Source organism: Danio aesculapii, chromosome 6 (genome assembly GCF_903798145.1).
Source record: "Danio aesculapii chromosome 6, fDanAes4.1, whole genome shotgun sequence".
Lineage (NCBI taxonomy): Eukaryota > Metazoa > Chordata > Actinopteri > Cypriniformes > Danionidae > Danio > Danio aesculapii.
This window is the reverse complement of record NC_079440.1, coordinates 42,889,131-42,910,057: the sequence shown is the minus strand read 5'-3', so window position 1 is coordinate 42,910,057 and position 20,927 is coordinate 42,889,131. Positions and strand designations below refer to the sequence as shown.

Sequence of the window (20,927 nt, the reverse complement as noted above, 5' to 3'; positions counted from 1 at the left end):
GTTCAGATTTTTTACTATTATTACATAATTTGGATTACTTTGTACTTTGTTGGTCTAAAATACAAAGAGAGAGTAAATACAGTTCATTCTTTATATATATATATATATATATATATATATATATATATATATTACAATATAATAAACTTTCGGCAAAAACAATTTTTGGAAAGTAACAGCGTCAATGGGATAATTGATTTAATACTTAATAACTAATACTTAATATTTAATAAGAAATACTTAATTTAATAAGAATGTGAAATTCTATTCAAAATATAATTCTTGAACACTAAAAGATAAAATATTTATCATTTATGTCATGTGACCAGAAAACTATGATTATTATGAATATTTCTACATATTAACTGAATATTTCAGGGGTAAAGTAACCATTTTCCTCACAAAACTGTAAACATGATAATAAATTATTAAATGAAAATCTGAAAAGTAGGGGAGAAACTAAAAAACTAAATCAGTAAATACATTGTAAAACCCAACAGTCAACATTATCAAATGAAATGAGTGTAGTCAACTCAAAAATTACTGAAAGTTAATTCTACTCATTTGAAAAGAGTTTTGAACTCAGTGTTGAAGGTGATGAGTTAAATGCCTCAATACTTCAACTTAAATGGATTAAGTTCACAGAACTCGTATAGATTAGTTTTTTTTTACTCAAATGGTTTGTAGCAATTGGTTTCCTTAAATGGTTTGAGTTGCCTTAACTTATTGGGTTTTACAGTACTCTGTTGATTTGAGTTGTCATTTATTGGGTTTTACTGTGCTCAAAATGCTTCGTTTACTTAAATGGATTACGTTCACAGCACTCATTAGGATTAGTTTTTGAACTTAAATGATTTGTTGCAATCGGTTTCCTCAAACGGTTAGAGTTACTTTAACTAGTTTCACAGTGCATAATAAAAACAAACACAGTCCAGTGTTTTTCACCATCCAAATGTTGTTTATTAGACCCTGTGAAGTTTCTCATCCTAAAACAGAGTCAGGTATGACATTTGTTCATGTAGTCTCTTAACAAGTACATCTTATAAAAACAATGCAACAATATACATACTAAAACATAGAAACGGATGACACTCTCAGAGCTAAGATAGCTATGTTTCTGAACCAGATATACACAAAATAATTAAAACACAGATATTTCCATTCGACACTCACAAAGTAAACATTCAACAAATGCTGCTCAATCCTTTGCACGATCGTAATTAATACTCAAACACAGATCACCGAAGAAATGTACAACATAATCCATGACTAGCATGCACATATTGATTTAAACAATACTTTTATATAATCTCTGACCTATTTTGTATTTGTACAACTCTTTTAATTGCTCTTCTCCCAAACTGAACTACCAGCACACTCCCTGAATTCAGCTGTCAAGTTTGTACTAACCCAGCAGAGTTATTTTTAGACATCCTAACATTGCAAGGACAAGTTAAAAACTGCACTGAGATTGGGGCATCCTGAAATAAAACAAGGCTGTTTTTTTCTTGCACACCATTAGGAAGTTTGCAATGTTTATTAGGTTATAAAGGCTCTGACAGCCCGTTTAGACATGGATGCTTTTTTAGAGAAGAGTGCTCATGGTTAGTTTGGTGGTGAGCAATAAACTGGCTCAGTACTTTGATCACATGAACATAACAGATCGTTTCCTTTCTGACCCCATTGTAAAAGTGTCACTTTGTAATAAGATGCTCCATTCTGGGATTAATGAATGAGAAGCCAGCGAAAGCACTCTGGTCCATAGAATCGATCAGGCCTTTCTCGCAGTGTGAGAGACGAGGTTTCTCACTCAAAAACTCACGGTCGAAGTTACTGCAGTCGTTTGGAGCTTTCTGCAATTAGAAGAAAACAGAAAAACTAGCAAACTAACACAACACAAATAGAAATAAGATGAAAGGTTAAAAAATAAAAGTACATACCACTTTTGGTTTGAAAGGAGGATCAACTTCTCGCCCCTCTAGAGCAGCCCAGTTGACAGTCTTGAAGAATAAATGGCCTCGTATATTACCCACAATCCCTAAACGGCGTGATGGGTCACGTTCAAACAGCTGAGAACAGATGGAAAAACAATTAATAGTAATAAAATGTAACTGCAGACATTTGATTTGAATTTCTCATTCATTTTCCTTTGGCTAAGGCCCTTTATTTACCAGGGGTCACCACAGCGGGATGGACCACCAACTGTTCCAGCATATGTTTTACGCTGCGGATGCCTTTCCAGCTGCAACCCAGTGCTAGGAAACATCCACACACCCTCCACTCTTGCATTCACACACACTACGACTAATTTAGTTTATTCAATTCACCTATAGCACATGTCTTTGGACTGTGGGGGAAACCAGAGCACCCGCTGGAAACCCACAAGAACACAGAAAGAACATGCAAACTCCACACAGAAATACTAACCGACCCAGCTGGGGCTCGAACCAGCAACCTTCTTGCTGTGAGGCGACAGTGCTAACCACTGACCCACCGCACCACCCATTTGAATTTCTAATTGTTTATATAATGTATTTTTTATTACCCTTTCTAGCATGTCTCTGGTGTCCAGTAAGATCCAGCGGGGATAGTGAGGTGTGTCCATTCGAATCGATTCAAACAGCTCGTCCTCGTCATCGCCGTGGAATGGAGATTGACCAATGAGCATCTCATAGACAAGCACACCGAATGACCACCAGTCTACTGAGAATGAGTACTGCTGACCAAGCAGAATCTGGGGGTTTTCAACACACAAACACATTAAGTCAAGACGAGGCAATCTTCGATACGAGTGTGAAACAATAGCAGTGTTTACATTCACCTATTTTAAATGTACACTGTGGAGTATTGGGGGAGAGATTGCGCATAAATTATGAGAAAAACGTGAATGAAGTTCTATTGCGCACAGCTGAGTAGGATAAATGTTTTATTTTACAAGAAAAAAATATGCATAAACTATGATGGAAACACATTTACTGAATAAATTTCCCTTAACTGATGACGTGACTGCAAAACTAGACTAACAAGTAAAGCAAATGTTTTAATAATTCTGCAAACACCTCAGATCAGGCGCTGGATCCAAACTTAAGATAACATGACAGTTTACTAGTGTGTGTCGTCTGCTGCTTTGAGGCACAACTTCTTTACTATGAACAAAATATGACCTAAAGTGGCTCCTCTGCTTGCAAAAACTATTATTATTATTATTAACCATATATAAATCACACTAGTTTCCAAGGAAGTTACTAATTTATTGTTTTGAACACACGGGAAGGAAACAGTGTTTTATTCCCAAATGTTTTATGCAAGAACTTGGACTTTGGTCTGGAAACCATCAACTCCGCATGGAAACACGGCCATTGTGAAATAGCATTTTATACCTCAGGAGCAATATAATCTGGAGTTCCGCAGAAGGTTGTGGCCCGATTGTCTCCAAACACATTCTCCTTACACATGCCAAAATCAGCTATTTTTATGTGACCATCTCCATCTAACATCACATTATCCAGCTTAAGATCCCTGCCAAAACCAAAAAGGACAATAGCTGAAATTATCCATATTATGATTAGAAAATCATTCATTAAATTTGGTAACACTTTAGAATAATGGTCAATTAGTTCATGTATTTACTAACATTAACAGAGTATGAACAATCTTGTAAAGCATGAATTAATCATAGTTCAGCATTAACTAATGCACTATTAACATTAAAGACGTCCTTGTTAACATTGGTTAATGCACAGTCAGTTAACATGAACTAACGTTATTTAACTGAAATAACATTAACCAATGTCAACAAAGACAAATTAACACCATAATAAATGTATTACCAATTGTTTGTTAATTAACATTAACTTATGGACCATTATTTTAAAGAGTTACCTTAAATTCTCCCATAGAGGAATATTTAATAAATGCAGAACAGAACCTTGGTGTGATGTTGTCTGTACCTGTAAATAATGCCTTTGGAATGGAGAAACTGCAGGCCACACACTATTTCAGCAGAGTAGAACCTGGCAGGAGAAGTGTTGAATACAATTATTCAGATGCTATATTTGCCACATATGCTGAAAAAAAAAATAATCAAGGGCTATGAAACTATATTTGTAGAATGTAAATACAAATATTTTGTATGCATGTGTTACATACGTGGTTCTGTACAGATCAAAACGCCCTTTTTCCTGTATATGAAACATGAGATCACCTCCATTCAGATACTCCATCACAAAGAATAAGTGCTCCTGTTTAATATAAAGCAAGTATTATAACAGTTAGCAAATATGCATGACAACAACATACACTGTATTTTAGGGATTCTCCGATCGATTGTCCGGAAATCGGCCGATAATCACATTTTATGACTCGATCAGTACTCTCCAATCTGGCTGATCTCATATACCGATTTTAATAGAATAAAAAAAATAATATATTTTTTTAAAACTTAAATTCAATAATATACCTTTTTGTAATTTACTTCTTGCTGTAAACAATTATGTATATAGGCATTTTAACTTTTTATGCAATAAATATGCGCTCCAACTTTTTTCTTGATTGAGACAGGTTGAATTCTTCTTCCATCATTTGCAATGTTCTTAAATTGCATTATTAGTCTTTTTCTTACCATTTTTAAAATCAGTTAACTACTATTTTCTGTAAAGGTGCTTCTGATCATGACATGTCCACACTAAATGGTTACAAGTAACATTTTTAAGGGATTATATACAACATCTTTCATTTATTCTCTTAGGTAAGGAGAGATCTCCACTTAAGTTTCGTACTTGGAGGGAAAATGTGCTTTATGCGTTATAAGGCTTGAAGCATCAGAATTGGTACTTGGTATCGGCCGATCACCATGACAAGGATTCGGTACTCAGAATCGGCTGCAAAAATGCTGATCAGAGAATCCCTACTGTATATACAAATATACATTGTTGTTTGGTATGGTTAAGTTTCAGAGCCCCTGTAGACCAGGAAAATCTGTGGTTTAAAGGATAGTTCACTCAAAAATAAAAAAAGAGCATATTTTTATCAAGCTCAAGTGGTTCCAAACCTCCGTGAAACACAAAAGAAGATATTTATGGAAAACAGGCAGCCACTAATATCCATAGCACTATGAAAGATAATGGATATCGCTTTTTCAAAATATATATTCTATAAAACGTGAGGGTGAGTAAAAAGGGAGTGTTTTCATTTTTGGGTGAACTATCCCTTTAAAGTGATAAACTAATGAGATTTCCATGGTATAAATGCCTCTTTCTTAGAAAAATCCTGACAAATGTATTTACCTTTTTAGTCCATTAAAATCTAACTATACTAGCGCTGAAACTACATTCATGTTGTCTTAAGAACAAAAGTAGACCAAAGCAAAGTTCATTTCAGGATTCTGCCTTGCTTCAGCTGGAAAAACACCTTTAAACAACCATTGGTCTGTGCTGATAACGTAACAGGGAGGCCTGACTTCAGGGCTCTGCCTATTTTGCCTTGGAAATATTTACTTTCCCTCTTCAGAATCAATGAGTAAAAATATCAAAACTCTTATATATAGTATGAACTGCTTTATGGTTCAAACAATTATACATTTTAAATTTGTTAAATGTTATCTCTAAGCTGAACACAACACAATATTTTCTGTTTAATACAGATGTTGTAGATGAACTGGAATTTTGTTAGAAAGTCATTATAACGTGGATTTTAAAGTGTAAAAAGGCCTGATGATAATGCAGTATACAAGACAGGCACGAGTTTGTTTAACTGCTGGTGGTTTCTTTTGTGTCATTGTGTGTTTGGTATACCTTAGTCTGAAATGTAGAGTAGAGGTGTGTCAGAAAGGGATTGTCCCAGGCAAGAGCCAGCACACGTTTCTCCACCATGGTGCACTCCACATCATCATCCATCAACACCACGTCTTTCTTCAGTGCCTTCACAGCAAACCATTCACCAGTGCCTCTCAGCTCAGCCAACAGCACCTGACAAACAAGGACACCATGTGTTTGTGTGACACCTTAAGCATACATTGTTTGACTGTAAGAGAGAATGTTTGTTACCTTGCCAAAGCTTCCCTTCCCCAGGACTTTATGGAAAATGAAATGTTCAGCAGTAATACGTGTTTGGTGGGTGATTCGAGATGGAGGACGAGGACTTGTACCTTCCCATATACGACCATAAGGAGTCCCATCTGAAAATATAAAATTGCTTTAAATTAAGAATCTTGTTTTTAATTCTGATATTCAAACAACACACAATCAGACTCACCACTAACATCAGGTCCTGGGCTTTTATTAAAATCCTGATAAACACCAACATCCTGCGAGTTGTTGTCAGGTCGCTTGGTGGATGATTTCTAGGACAACACAATCATACAAACTTTCAGTATTTTAAGACAGTCTGGTTTTAGCATTTGTATCAAGTTTCTCATAGCTTGTTCTTAGGCAAACAACCACACATACAGTTGAGACTTGAGTAAGAGCCTCTGCCAGCAGTTTCTGGTTGATGCCACACAGGTTAGCCACTTTAGTCTGGCACTTATGATGGACATTCATGGAACAGTCTGAAAGAGAAGAAACCATTGCAAACATCAGCCTGCATCCAACATTATGAATTGCTACACATCACATGACAAAAATGGCTTTGGCTAGTAAATATCCAACTTCTTTTACTCCCTAAATATTACTATTACTACACAACTGTTTAAACAGTTAGAGGCCAGTTGGCTGGTAATTATTTTTAATAATTTCTAAATATTAAAATGCTTTAAGGTAATGCACCAAATTAGAGATGAATGAAGTAAAAAATATCTGTATTCATTCTACTTTAATACATCCCGTAGAGTTATATATAGTTTTATAATAACCTTCTGTTCCTTATTTTGAGCAGGAAAATTTTTTATATTCTTTTCAGTTAACCTCTTACATCAATTCACAAATCATACTAAACAGTTTATTTGTGAATTGTAAATGTTCTCAAAAGATTAAATCCAAAACTCATTAAAACTTTTACTGCATTAAGATTTCATTAGCATACCTGTATTTTTACTACTTGAATTGTCTTTTTTACACCAGCGGAAAAGTTTATAGCATGGACAAATATCCACACACGGTATACTCACCCTCACATTTGAGGCCTTGTTTGACAAGACCCCACAGCAGACTGCCGCAGTGGTCACAAAAAGTCGGACTCATGTAGTTGTAAGTCTTAAAGCGATGTGGCATATCAATCTTAAAACGCTCCTTCTGAAACTGCAGGCACACACAATCTTTAAATAATGTCTTTAAAATATAGCAAAATGTAATAATGCAGCAGTACATACCATTGTATCTCGACTATTGGCTGCAGTGCCCGTGCACCTTCCAATAATTTTATCAATACACTTCTTGTGGATGGCTGCATTGCATTCTGGAGTAGAAAAATCAACATTTTTAGGTGTGTTCGGACCTTTAGAAATTGTGTGTGTTATAAGTTGAAACACAGGAAGCAAATATTTCCCTTTTTAGGGTACATTCTTACTAAAACAGGTATGAATTATCATATGTGGGTGAAACTCTGCACAATATACTTACGTCTACATTTATATCCTTGCTTGTTGAGACCCCTGAGCACCAAAAAAGGAGGACAAAATTATAAGTACGCCAGAGTTGTATACAACTGATGATTATGACTGATCACTTGAGACAGACCAAACAAAATCTCTGCAGACGGAGCAGAAGGTGGGCTGTCTGAAGAACGTGGCGATGAACTCATGGTTTTTGATGAAGTGAATCTTGGCCTGTTTAATTGCTCCACGACGACGGTTGAGGGTTGGTACCTCTTCCTCTGGCACTACTGAATGACGACACTCTGAGCGTTAAAGAGAAGAAAGAAGAACAGCAGGACAGAATCAATCCATTTGACTCAAAAAGTAAAAAAAAATAATAATAAATAAAAAAAATAAAAATAAATAAATAATAAAAAAAAGTACAATTATGTTTTTGTTTTTATTTTCAACTTTTAAAAAAATTAAGTTTATTTTATCTGGTATTATATTCTATATTTATTAATTGCAGAAGTAAATATCATTGAATAGTTAAAAGCAGAACATTATGCATTCTTAAGGCTAAACATGTCTTCACAGCATGCTTGAAGACAGGGTAATGCAGGGATGAGCTGTTCTGACACGTTCAACAGACATTCCTGTGACAGAAATTTAAGGGAGTCCAAATGGATTCACACACACCCAAACACCTGGATCAGATAAGAGTGACACATAACCAGGGTAAATATATAGAAGATCTAAGATCGTTCCTGTTTATTAGACGGTGCATGCTTTAAGATGCATTTATTATTATTTTTGATGGAGGAGAACATTATCTTCTGTGTTACTTGCAGCACACTTTGCTATGAGTGTAGGCGCATACATTTTGAAGCAATCAATCTCCATGCCTCAATGAAACACTAAATCGAGCAAATCAGAGACCGAAAGTAAGTGTCAGAATGATGATAATGCTACTACCACCTCAGATGCTAACACCAGTGTTCCTGAACCTGGCACGCAGCAGGTTATTACGGAAATCATGGAAAACATTTTGAAAATAATCGATGAAAAGCTGAGTCCACTTTCTCAACCATTGCAAGAACAGAACAAAAAAAACGAATCGCCGAAACTGAGAACCTGATCTCCGCAGTGGAAAAGGCGGACACTGGAGACACTGCCATTCATAAAATGCTAACTCAGGTTGGATGCATAATACCTCCTTTTATATCTAGCACTTATTTTAGTAGTTTTAAAATGACTGTGACAGGACTGTATAGACGAGACTGAAAGCCAAGTAGGAGAGAAAGGAGACAGACTAGGAAACTCAAACTCCGGTCATCTGTTGTGCAACTGCTATAGAAAAAGCTAATAACAACAGTCAGGATGGAACGAAAAAACATGGGTCTTGCCAGCAAGGCCGAAATCAAGCATCTTTTCTATTGTCGGACCAGTAGCCTTGTACAGTTGCCCCTTTGAACAATGTAATACAACCCAAGGAAGGGGAAGCTGAAAGAAAGCTAGCTAGATTGCAAAATGAACATGACAGAAGTGGAAGTTTGGTCTTTGCATACAGACTTAGAAGTCAAAGGAGTAAACATAAAAGTATGTCATTTTAAAAAAATCATCAGACAGGATTATGTATCAAAGTCATAAGAGACAGATGAAATATGAAACCAAAGAATTACATGATTTTAAATCATACAAGACCACCTAATTTCTTCAATCGACCTCTTGCATTTTGACTAGCATAATGGGTATCATCCCAAATGCATGGTAGCATTGCATAAAAATATACAAAAACATCTCAGCCTCATATGGACATCAGAATCCTTTAGTGTAATTTTGAGTAATTTTAGGCTCTTAGGCATGTTTCTGAAAGTTTTAAATATCTTAATGTTGATGTCAACTAGCTATCTGCTATTAAAAAACATGAGAAATGACCAGCATTGCTGATCCTCTCCTGACCCAAGTAAACTCCACCTTTGGTTATGACCACCCCTATTTGAACCAAGGTAAGCAGCACACTAAAAACCTCAGAGGCCATTGCCCTAAAAGAAGCCACAACAAAGCCTGATCAAGCATGTCAGTAGCAAGGTTTCCATCCAAACATGAAGCAAATCTTTTTACCATAGTAACCAACAGTAAACAAGGCAAGTATGATTGATACAGCTGATTAGTCACATAGGTGTAATGTTCGCTACATCAAATTTCATTCTGCAAATGCATTTCCATCCCTAACCTGATTTCACCAAGTAGGACATGCTCCTGGATGAACGTCCATGTTGATCTTGGAACAACATTTCAATCAGAATTATGGGATATGAATTTACTGTTCATGTAGTGTAAGTTTAGGCTTATGGTTAGATTTGTGCATTTTTACATGATTGTTATGCAACTATTATTCTCCCCTACTGTTGATTTACAATTATGGTTGAGTTTAGGGGTAGGGAACAAGTATGGATTACATTTTCCAACAAAATTATGTTCCGGGATCAACATACAGTTGAAGTCAGAATTATTAGCCCCCCTGAATTATTAGCCCCCCTGTTTATTTTTTTCCCCAATTTCTGTTTAACAGAGAGAAAAGTTTTTTTTCCCCCAACACATTTCTAAACATAATAGCTTTAAAAACTAATTTCTAATAACTGATTTATTTTATCTTTGCCATGATGACAGTAAATAATATTTGACTAGATATTTTTCAAAACACTTCTTTACAGCTTAACGTGACATTTAAAGGCTTCACTAGGTTAATTAGGTTAACTAGGCAGGTTAGGGTAATTAGGCAAGTTATTGTATAACGATGGTTTGTTCTGTAGAATACCGGAAAAAAATATAGGTCAAATGGGCTAATAATTTTGAATTTAAAATGGCTTTTAAAAAATTAAAAGCTGCTTTTATACAAGCCGAAATAAAACAAATAAGACTTTCTCCAGAAGAAAAAATATTATCAGACATACTGTGAAAATTTCCTTGCTCTGTTAAACATAATTTGGGAAATATATATATAAAAAAAGAGGGAGCAAATAATTCTGACTTTAATTGTAGAAGTTAATCCAGGATCACATCGTACTTGGCAAAATCATGACATGCCATCTCCCATTATTTGCATTAACCCAAAGTACCACCTCAATTAAGTGTAAAAAAAAAGAAGTTTTTTTGTGAATTAAGATTCTTATGCGTTAACTTCTTACATCAATTCACAAATTGCACTGAACAGTTTATTTGGGATTAAGGGACGCAATCCAAACCCATTAACACTTTTACTCCATTAAGATTTTATTAGCATATCTACTTTTACTACTTGAATTACACTTTTACCAGGGAGCTTATAACATACACCAATATCCACATATGGTGGACTCACCCTCACACTTGAGGCCTTGTTTGACAAGACCACCACAGTTGTCACAAAAAGTCAGTCTCATGTAGTTGTAGGGTTTCTTTTTTTGTGAATTAATTTATATTTTAAAATCAAAATTTGCACACTTCTCATGCTTCAAAATGTGCACTAACACACACTGATGGAAACACGACTAGTCCTGGTACACACTAAGACACTCTCTTTTAGAAACACTGCTAGCGAGAGTAGTCATGTCTTACCTGTATCTGAATCCTCCAAAAAGAATTGTACAGACATCATAACCTTCCCTGAAGGCTGCAAATCAACCTAAAAAAAGACTTTATATCATTACCAGTGCAAACGTGCAAAACATCACAAGAACAAATGGAACCACATGATCACATACCCAAAACTCTGCACGCCCATTTGCCTTCTTGCATCTTTCAGCCAACACAGACACACCAACAGTAACTTCTGCTAAAGGTTCCTCTGCAGTTCTCATGAGTAGTATTTGTATGACACGTCCTTCAAAAATATGTGCATCGAAACTGGATCGCCAAGCAGGATACATGGTGGGCTTCTTCTGGATAAGAGTTTTTCCTCTCTCTTAAAAAAAGCAGAGGGATTTTTATTATCAGGCATGATCTACTGGAAAATATTCTGAACAAAATACTCGTCCTTTCTGGATGTAGTATGAGAAGTAGTCTGCCAAAAACTACACTTTATTTCATGCACTAATCAGCCATGAATATGATAAGACACACTGCAAGTGATATCACTTTCAGTCACATGGTCATGAAGGTCAAGTCAAGGTGCACTGTAATGTGGGAAACAATATGGCATGCAGCATTCTCGGTTTCTCATCTGGCAAAATGAAGAAGGTAATCCAGTTCTATGCAGATGGAGGATTTGCACGTTATTCTGTGTACACAGACTACACTGCAAAAACAGCACAAGAAGCATGGCAATATGCCATTCCAAACATAGCCATGCACTTGAAACCCCCGTTACAAAAGACACACACACACACACACACACACACACACACACACACACACACACACACACACACACACACACACACACACACACACACACATTTACTCACCAGTACTGAGAGCTTCCTTCATTTTGACTGCACAGAATGGTGCCTCAGCCATTGGCGAGAATGTGCCAAGATCATAGGCATTAAATGCAATTCTCAGGAAAGGGGCCATGGCAACCCCTTAGGCAGAGCCTAAAAAAGACACAGACAACCAAAAATCTTCAATTTTAAGATATGTTGAGTAAAAAGCAAAGCATTATCATTACAGGATATAGAAGCTTCAGTTTACAACTGCTAATATCATAATACCAAAACTAGATTTAGTCATAGAGTAGGCTAAAAATGAGCTTTCGGAGGAAACAGATTAGTCTCATTATGAATTTTGGTGGTAATTTCTTTGTCAGTTGTATGATTAAATCTAACAGCTTAATAATTCCCTATTTAAAGATATTTAAAACTTCTGTCATGATTTGCTCACTTGTTCCAAACCTGTTTGAATCTATGAATGTCAACTTTCCAACAAAATATTTTATCATTTGTATCTATATTAATAAAAAAAAAACCAACTAACAGAGTACTACATTTTTTGGTGAACCAACCCTTTAAGTTTTGTAATAAAGCCGAAACTAAAATAATCATCCAGCCTCATTCTGACCTTTAGCATTAAAGCAGCCATTTTCACTGCTGTGCCTTTAAGGTTTCTATGTAAACGCCCCCTTCAGATGTAAATGAGAGTGAACGCTTTGCTGCATTTTCTCAAGAGCAGTGGCTTTTCCTGCCACTTCACTGGTCTCATTTTGGTACATAAAGCAATGTGTGATAATGATCAGACCGACAGTGACCTTGAAATAAAAAAATAAAAAATAAGTTTCAAACAGATTCTTTAGAAGTGGCTATACATGAAACAGAAAACCATCATAACTAACCTCTTATCAGTATCTCCATAATTTAAGAGTAAAAGTATATTACTTTTCTTTGAATGGGTTATTTGAGTTTCTATTAGGCACACACTAATGAAAACACCTATTGGAAATAAAAGTGAAGCACTGCTATCTGAAATTAAGAGTAACATGTCATCGCAAACAGCTAATAAAGAGTGATGGATCTATGTTTCTTGGTTTAATTCTCACACAACAGCATTAAGTAGCAATAGAGCTCCTATAACATCATCTGTAAAACATTTCCCATCAATCATTAGTGTTTTATTGCATTATTGTGCTTTATTATCGTTGATCCGAACATTTGGAACATGACCCATATGAGGTTTATAGGTTATGGTAATAATCTGGGCCAAAATTGATCAGTCTTGTATAACATCAAGACTCCACCCACTTATGCTGAAAGCCAATGAGGTGACTCAGGCTGTTACTGCAACCCAGAAACTTCATAACAAACCTCCCAGTTGTTGCAGTGGACTTTATACTATATTACTACACAGCATGCATAATAAGAAAGGCAAGGAGAGACATTTTGAACACACCCTTAACACACACATGCATGCACATCTCTGCTGTGGTTTTAATTACCAAGTGCGCATGTTGAAACAAGAACAGAAACATTCAAGCAACTAATTCTGATGTATATGTGCGTGTAAGAGCTATAGTGAATTAGTAGTGTGGAAATCTGTCAATAACATAAGCTTGCAGCACAGTACAAAATCGACTTTAAAAATCCATGACACGAGTCTCACTTACAAAGATGATCACAGACACACACCCACCCACCGAATCCTGTTTATGCCTGATTCTTCAACTACCTTTATGCAACCAAAAAATACTAGAAGAGCCTGTCAGCGAGTCAGCCAGTTAGCACAAGTGTGAAAAAGAGCGTGCAAGCTGTGAGAGATATCGAGGGTGGGATGTTGGGTAGGCAGGTGTGGTTAACAAGCTCCATGTGCTTTTCTGAAAATAATTTACACATTAAAAATGTTAGCTGTTAAGAGTGTTTTTGCACTCTTAAGCCTTACGACAGCTCATAATAGGTGCTGAAACGCAATCATAAGGGCGTAAGTGTCTGTTTGTGTGTTCACGGCTTTGTTAGGCAAGCATCACTAGTGTTATTGCACATATTAGGCACTTTAGCAAACCACTAATCCCAAGTATGAAACTTAATGGGATAGGTAAGTCTGTTTTTTTTAAATATATATTTATATCTACTCACCATCATGTCAGGGCTGTACAATATATCGCTTTAGCATCAATACAGCAATATGCAAATCTATTTTTTGCAGATGTTCTCACTTATGAATTCATCAGAATTAATTTAATCTTATGAAATTTCACTCAATAATAATAGTGTAACGAATCACAAATCTCGTGGTTCGGATCACATAATGGTTTTTTAGTCATGGATCGGACCATTTTTCTGATCAGCCAAAAAGGGGAGACGACAAATGTAATTTGCTTTTCATATTATAAAAATTATAAAAACAGTATTATTATAAAAACAGTACTGCAAGAAACCTGTAATGTTATTAAAAATAAAATGAAGAAATAATCAGCTGAATAAAAATAAATTGGAAAACATTCAGTACTACTATATATTATTACTACTATTGTTGATCACGCTAAATGTATAAATCTAACAATATAATTTGTTAACTATAAACACATTTAGTCTCATTTTCAATATACTCATTTTCAATTATTCACTCATAAAACTTCATGTTTCATTGCTTGATGTGTCATTTTTGAAGAATTATTCAGTGGCATATTTTTGATGGCTGGTTGTCACCACCTATTGGTTACATAATGTAATTGCTGATTACAACTTGCATTTTTGAGCGTCAAATTAAATGCACATGATGGTGATTTTAATCTTTACTATGAACATCATTGGTTGTAGCTAAACTATAAACTGTTATGCCAGTACTTCTGTGTTATTTGACTGTTAGTAAACTAAAGACTTAATCTTTATCTTGATTTTTGTGTTTTTCTAACACAGATTTGAATGCAGCGATTCAAAGGACTAATAAACATATGCAAATCACCATCATTTCTAATTTATGTTGTGTGGTGTTGAGATCCTGATCTTTTAATGATTAATCGTGTAGCTTGCACTGAATCAAACACTATAGAATACACAAGACCTGTCACTGGTATACTTTTGAATGGGGAAGTGTAACAGTCAATATGGCGAATGAAGACCCGCTTTCTAGTACAAGAGCCAATCAGCGATTGTTATAGAATGACAATTCCCCGGGGGAGGGGCTTGGACTTGACGTGAGTTTCTGCAGATTTTTTGTGATACAAACATTTAGCGATGAAACTAAATAGACATTTGTTGATTAATTTTATTGGTTATTCATATTATGTAACATAATCGTAAGCTTGGCAAGTAGTTTTGGAGAATTTGATGTTTCCCCATTCAAACAGAATGCCCGAGCATACTGCCCAAGAGGCGTTTTATAAATGGCCGCTAGGTGAAATGACTTGTCTTAAAGAAACTTTGACTGAATGCATCAACGCAGGCTAAACATGTAGTGACAGAAAACACCTTTAATTACCCACAAATTAATAACCTTCTAAGAAACCCAATACATCTCGAATAACCCACCACAACTGCTTCCATCATTATATTTTACAGGAAAGCCTACATGCTGTCATACATGTGATTTGAATGACACAATCTCTCTGCGATCATTACAAATTTAGGATAATCTACAAGTGAATTAATCCGCGGGTCACATGGTTTCTGAACCATGGGTTGTAATCTGTACGAATTACAGATCAACCACGATCGGTTACACCCCTACTCAATAAAATTGCAATATATACTGTAGAAAAATAAAATGTTGCAATGTCCACTTTTACCAATATCGTGCAGCCCTATTTAGGCATGGGACGATAATTGTTTAAGGTATACCGCGGTTTGGAAATGTCAAGGTTTTAAAACCGTCAAAATTATCTGCAATACCGTCCTAAGGTAGGTGCACGATTTTTTATTTACGTTTTTTTTTTGTTGTTGTTTTTTAGGACAACAGTATCTTCAGCAGAAAATATATCTAAAGATGGCATTTTAAATAACAAAAAACTGTTTTTGAAACTAATGAAGACAACAGAAGTCAATATTTAGCCTGACATGTTTACTCTTCCAAAATATTTTCAAATTTTCTCAAAATAAAATATATTGTGTTCAAAAGGGTAAAAAGTTTTTGTTTTTAACCCAGAAATTTAAAAAGAATATATTTTAGAGCAGTAATCATAACACCATGATACCATGATATTTTTATCCAAGGTTATCATACCGTCAGAATCTTATACCGGCCCATGCCTAGCCCTATTTCAAACCATGATGGACAGCTGCAGACCACAAAAGACAACATTTTGAAAATGTTTATACAACATTTTTTCATTTTTACTAACTGAAATTAATGCCTATAAAATGGGAACTGAAACTAACTGGTTACCAACATTTTTCTAAATATAAATACATTCTATGTTCCACAGAAGAAAATAAGTCATGCATACATGTTTGAAACAACATGACAGAGAGTGGATGACACTACAGTTTTCTTCAGTGGACTACATTAAAGCTTGAATGGTCTCACGTTGATTTTCTTCAAGTGGTGCAGCTTTTATCGAGAAGGCTGATATACGATACAAATTTAGAGTGAAGATTTTAGATCAAAGATGATGGCCTCATTTGACAACAATCTATAAACCAAGTGCAAGTCATTAACCACATACAAAATCTTCTCGAAACTATCATAAAACAACTAAATCTCTTCACATATCAGGTCTCACACCATGCTTAACCTTTTGTTAAACCCTAGTGAAATAACGCTTCACATTTTTGCTCTGTTTGTTTTTTACTCTGCACTTCCTCTTAGTGCTGAGTTGCAACTAAAAGGGCATTTGCCACATAAAATATATGCCAGAATAATAGGTGGTTCATTCTTCTGTGGTGACCCCTGATAAATCAGGGAGTAAGCCTAAGGAAAGTGAGTGAACGCTGTACTTCAGTGTCAATCATGTAAACAAATATATGCATGACAGTATGTGTTGTTAGAATGTTAGCCATTTACACCGAATCAAGTGTCAATCTCTCCACAATGGATTATTTTGTTCTCCAGCCACCGGCACCTAGACTGCAGTTCTGCATAAGAAGTTTGGCCAGAGGAGAATTGGTCGTGCTTTTTTTTTTTCTTTCTTCACTTTCGTCAATCGATGAAGTTTGTTCCTCAACACTGTTGCCACTGGCTTACTTGGTTTGAGGCTTGTGGACCTGCGCATTTCATGGATTTGCTCTTCAGTGTTTGGGCTTTCAGCAGTGAAAATAAAACCACACTGAACTGAACTGAACTGATCTGAACTGAACTTCAACTCTGAAAACTGGACTGACACGGTTTCAATTCCACAAAACTTCTATGTTAAACTGCTTTGACACAATCTACATTGTAAAAACGCTAAATGATAAAAGTAAATTGAATCTTAACTTCATACTCCAAAAAGTCCATTCAGGAAAATAGTGCCAAGTAATTTATAATATGAGAATGCTGGGCGATATGGCAAAATGCAATCTCGATAATTCTTTTCCATATCGACTAATAATGATATACATCTGGATATAAGCTATTGCTTTCAGTTTTAAAAGAGTATCACAACAATGACTGAAGCCACAAAGATTAGACACTTCATTAAATTACACTTTAAAGTGTCGTTTATTAACAAAAACAGTTTACACATTACTCAGATTTTTGGCAGATTAGAATTTTTTTATAGTATACTTATGATATACAATATAAAATATAATATTATGAAGAATTCTGAAGAACTGTCATTGACAGCAAATATACAGTACAAACAAAAATGTACTTATTGCATTTTCTAAAAATAAACAATTACAGAGTTATTTTAAAATAAAGTCAAATGAAATTTTTAAATTAGTCATCATTAAAACAAACAACAGTTTAACACAGCTAACACAGATGTGATTGGCTCTTAGATCAATATCAAGTAAAAATGTACAGAGCTTAGCATTGTAATCGACAAATTTTAATCGCGATTCGATATATCTTTTACCGGACCAGCCCTATTTGTGAACACTGTCCGTATGCAACCTACTATTTCTGACAGGCATAGAACGATCTTTGCCACAGACTACTAGTGCAAAAACATGTGTATTAACTGCCACTACTATCTGAAGAAATTCTCAATACAAAAATGCACTTGTCTAAAACATGTGCAAAAACAACAGTCGTTTAATCCTACGGTTTCTTACAAGGCAATTCTGAGAAGCAGGTTTCCTCACTCCTGTCCACAGTCACACACATAAACTAATGTACAGGGCAGGAAGGAACTATCGACACTCAAGAACAAAATGAAAGAGGGGTATGTGTAAACTGTTCAACCACAGAGCAGGATGTGGGTCTCCACTGCAATCAACAGATCAGCCTAAATGCTAGCGTAATATTAATAAAAGATTAATATTGATGAAAATTAAACAAAATCTGCCTTCAAAACCACCAACAACTGAAAACAGCGCATAATTACTGCACAATGTGACGACCATTTCCACTACTCCAACACACACACGCTTAGTCATGTAAACCACGCTCCATCTGTTTTGTATAGATCAATAATCACTGATATTTTGTGGAGCGTGTCAGTGGTATTTTAGACCCCTCAATGTCAGCAATTGAGGATAGATATGGACCATGAACAACAGAATATATCTACCATTATAACAAAGGGACTATTTCGATGTAACATTTTAATAATATCTATTTACGTTTTGTTACAAACCAGCGTTAATGTAGTCTATATCACAGGCAGAGATGATGATGATGATTTAAAGATGTTAACAGCACAGAACTCGTCTGAAATGTATATAAGTGCTTCTAGGTAGGTCACCAGGGTTTGAGTCACATTCTATCTCTTTTACAAGCATGAAGTGTTGTCTAGCACGATAACGTGAGAAAAAAAACTGACTGTCAAGGTCCAGTAGACAGCAGCTTAACACGAGTGCTGTCTGCTGTTTACACTGTGACTTTCATATCATTCTATTTGCCTAAATATATCCTGAAAAACGTAAATCCAGAGAAAACTTTAAAGAGGGAAAGAGTCCAACTCTGAAAAACAAACACCGTTGTCCTTGCACTGCGCTCGAATCCGTTCAGCGCATCAATCGGGGGGAAAACGGCGAAGAAAAAGAGTCAAACTCTTTAAAAACAAAACATTAAAAAAGTTCTGTAACGACTAAATCATTCGCATGAAGAAGTGCTGTGTAACTGCTCACCTCTCCTTCAGAAGAAACGGAATTTCTCTCTGCAGCGCCTGCTTTCTTCTGTGATTGAGTCGTTTGAGGAAGTACAGACGGCTCGTGGAGTTCTGAGTAAAGTAGGGCGGAGTGACGTCGCACAGGTGCTCTCTTTCTCCTCCGCGCGCTCCCCTTGTGCCTGCCTGTCGCGCGCTTTCTGCTGCCTGTTTAATAAGGCATTGCGCTGAACTGAGAGAACAGGTGCGTATGTACGATCTGTATTTGTCCGTCCAGTGTGTCTGCGAGTGACCTCTTTGCGATAGGCTCAAGTGAAGGGCACTGGCAGGGTACCTCCAAATGCCCCAATATTGAGGTTATGCATATGGCAAGCCATTTATACATTTATTGTTTTTCCTCTTCATTTTAACTAACACTGAGGGGAACGATATGTGATGTTATGTATGTTACTGCCTTGTTTAACAACTATGCGGTAGAATATAGTTGATAAAGGTCCAAATTCTTTCAAGCGTGGTCTGGAAATTCATTAAAAACAAAGTTATTTCACACATTCTTAAAGTCATCTTAATATCAAATTTACTCTTATTGCTTATAGTAGTACTTGTTGTATGTATCTGTGCACTTTATTATTTTGTCAAATTTAATTTTGCCCTCATAATATTTATTCAGATACCATAACCCTCCCTTCTCTCTTGAAACAACTTTTCTTCTCTTCTGGTCACATGGAATGCCTTTAGGGTGGGGCTATTAATGCGGGTCTTGTTTCTACCCTGCATTCATGGTTCAAACAAATATGAAACGACACTGTTTTTAAACTTTAGCACTTCATTCTCGTCATCATCAGGCATCTGAAAATGCTGATGGGGATTTCAGTGGACAGTAGTTCTCCACAACTGCCTGCAATTTGGCATTCAAATCTTCCTCCATTTTGTTAGCAAGGCACATCTTCCAACATTCCAATCAGTTACCAAAGGATAAAATCATGCACACATTTTTTCCCATTTCAGAAATAATCAGATGTATATCACAATATGGAAAAAATGACAAATTTCTTATGTTTAATGCCAAACAAGCAAATTTAGTTACACTATGTGATAAAAAGTCACAATCACAACCTGTTCATTTGGCAGAATGGCTTCAATATAAGCTGCTTTTAGACTAACAAGAAATTTTTGAGTTCTGCAAATTCGAGATCCAGCTATTTTTTATTTCTCAGTTCATGACCCCTTCAAAGAGAGCAAACAAATGATCTAATATTTTGAGATAAGACGTCATTGTTCTATAAAAAACATCTTTAGAGTTTCAGAACTCGAAACTTCCTCATTTCTTTCCTCACAAGCTTTTATTAAAAACAAGCTGCACTGCAGAATGATGCAAGATCTCTGCAGATCACTGACTTCCACATCATTGCCAATTCAGCCCTTCCTGTTGATTTGGTGAGTAAATACTATGGAGATACAAACACAGGATAACCTGAGCAAAATAAAATCTAACTGCATCTATACTGGCTGTGACTGCTGTTGCATCACAATGCAAAAACATCTCTACATTTCACAAGTAGAGCAAGCGTTTAGTAACTCATTCAGTATAGTTACCATATAGTACAGCCATTAGCCAGTAGTAAAATAATCTATTCTTGGGTGAAGTTTGCCCCCAACTCAACTCAAAACGTCAGCAAATCAGTATTAATCATTTGTGCTCCATTTTATTCATTCATTCATTTTTCTTCAGCTCAGTCTCTTATTTATCAGGGGTCGACATAGCGGAATGAACCGCCAACTATTTCGGCATATGTTTTACACAGCGGATGCCCT

The 20,927-nt window shown here is 35.7% G+C and overlaps 1 protein-coding gene across 1 annotated transcript; it reads right to left on the bottom strand.

Annotated features, from left to right (window-relative positions):
• Window positions 1-935: 935 nt before the first annotated feature.
• On the bottom strand, window positions 936-19,243 carry prkcda (protein kinase C, delta a). Its single transcript, XM_056460251.1, has 18 exons — window positions 19,135-19,243; window positions 11,959-12,087; window positions 11,257-11,456; window positions 11,111-11,177; window positions 7,674-7,833; window positions 7,557-7,588; window positions 7,307-7,392; window positions 7,106-7,235; window positions 6,447-6,547; window positions 6,253-6,340; window positions 6,045-6,175; window positions 5,793-5,966; window positions 4,150-4,241; window positions 3,951-4,013; window positions 3,381-3,519; window positions 2,546-2,734; window positions 1,941-2,069; window positions 936-1,853 (listed from the first exon to the last, which is right to left on the bottom strand). The coding sequence occupies exons 2-18, from the start codon at window positions 12,065-12,067 to the stop codon at window positions 1,695-1,697; spliced, it is 2,049 nt and encodes a 682-aa protein (XP_056316226.1). The 5' UTR covers window positions 12,068-12,087; window positions 19,135-19,243; the 3' UTR covers window positions 936-1,694.
• Window positions 19,244-20,927: the final 1,684 nt, after the last annotated feature.

Coding starts and splice junctions, on each gene's coding strand:
- prkcda (XM_056460251.1), bottom strand. CDS start 12,067: ATGGCCCCTTTCCTGAGAATTGCATTTAATGCCTATGATCTTGGCACA. Junction 6,548..7,105: donor ACAAGGCCTCAAATGTGAGG/GTGAGTATACCG, acceptor CTTCTCTTTCAG/ACTGTTCCATGAATGTCCAT. Junction 6,341..6,446: donor CTCTTACTCAAGTCTCAACT/GTATGTGTGGTT, acceptor GTGTTGTCCTAG/AAATCATCCACCAAGCGACC.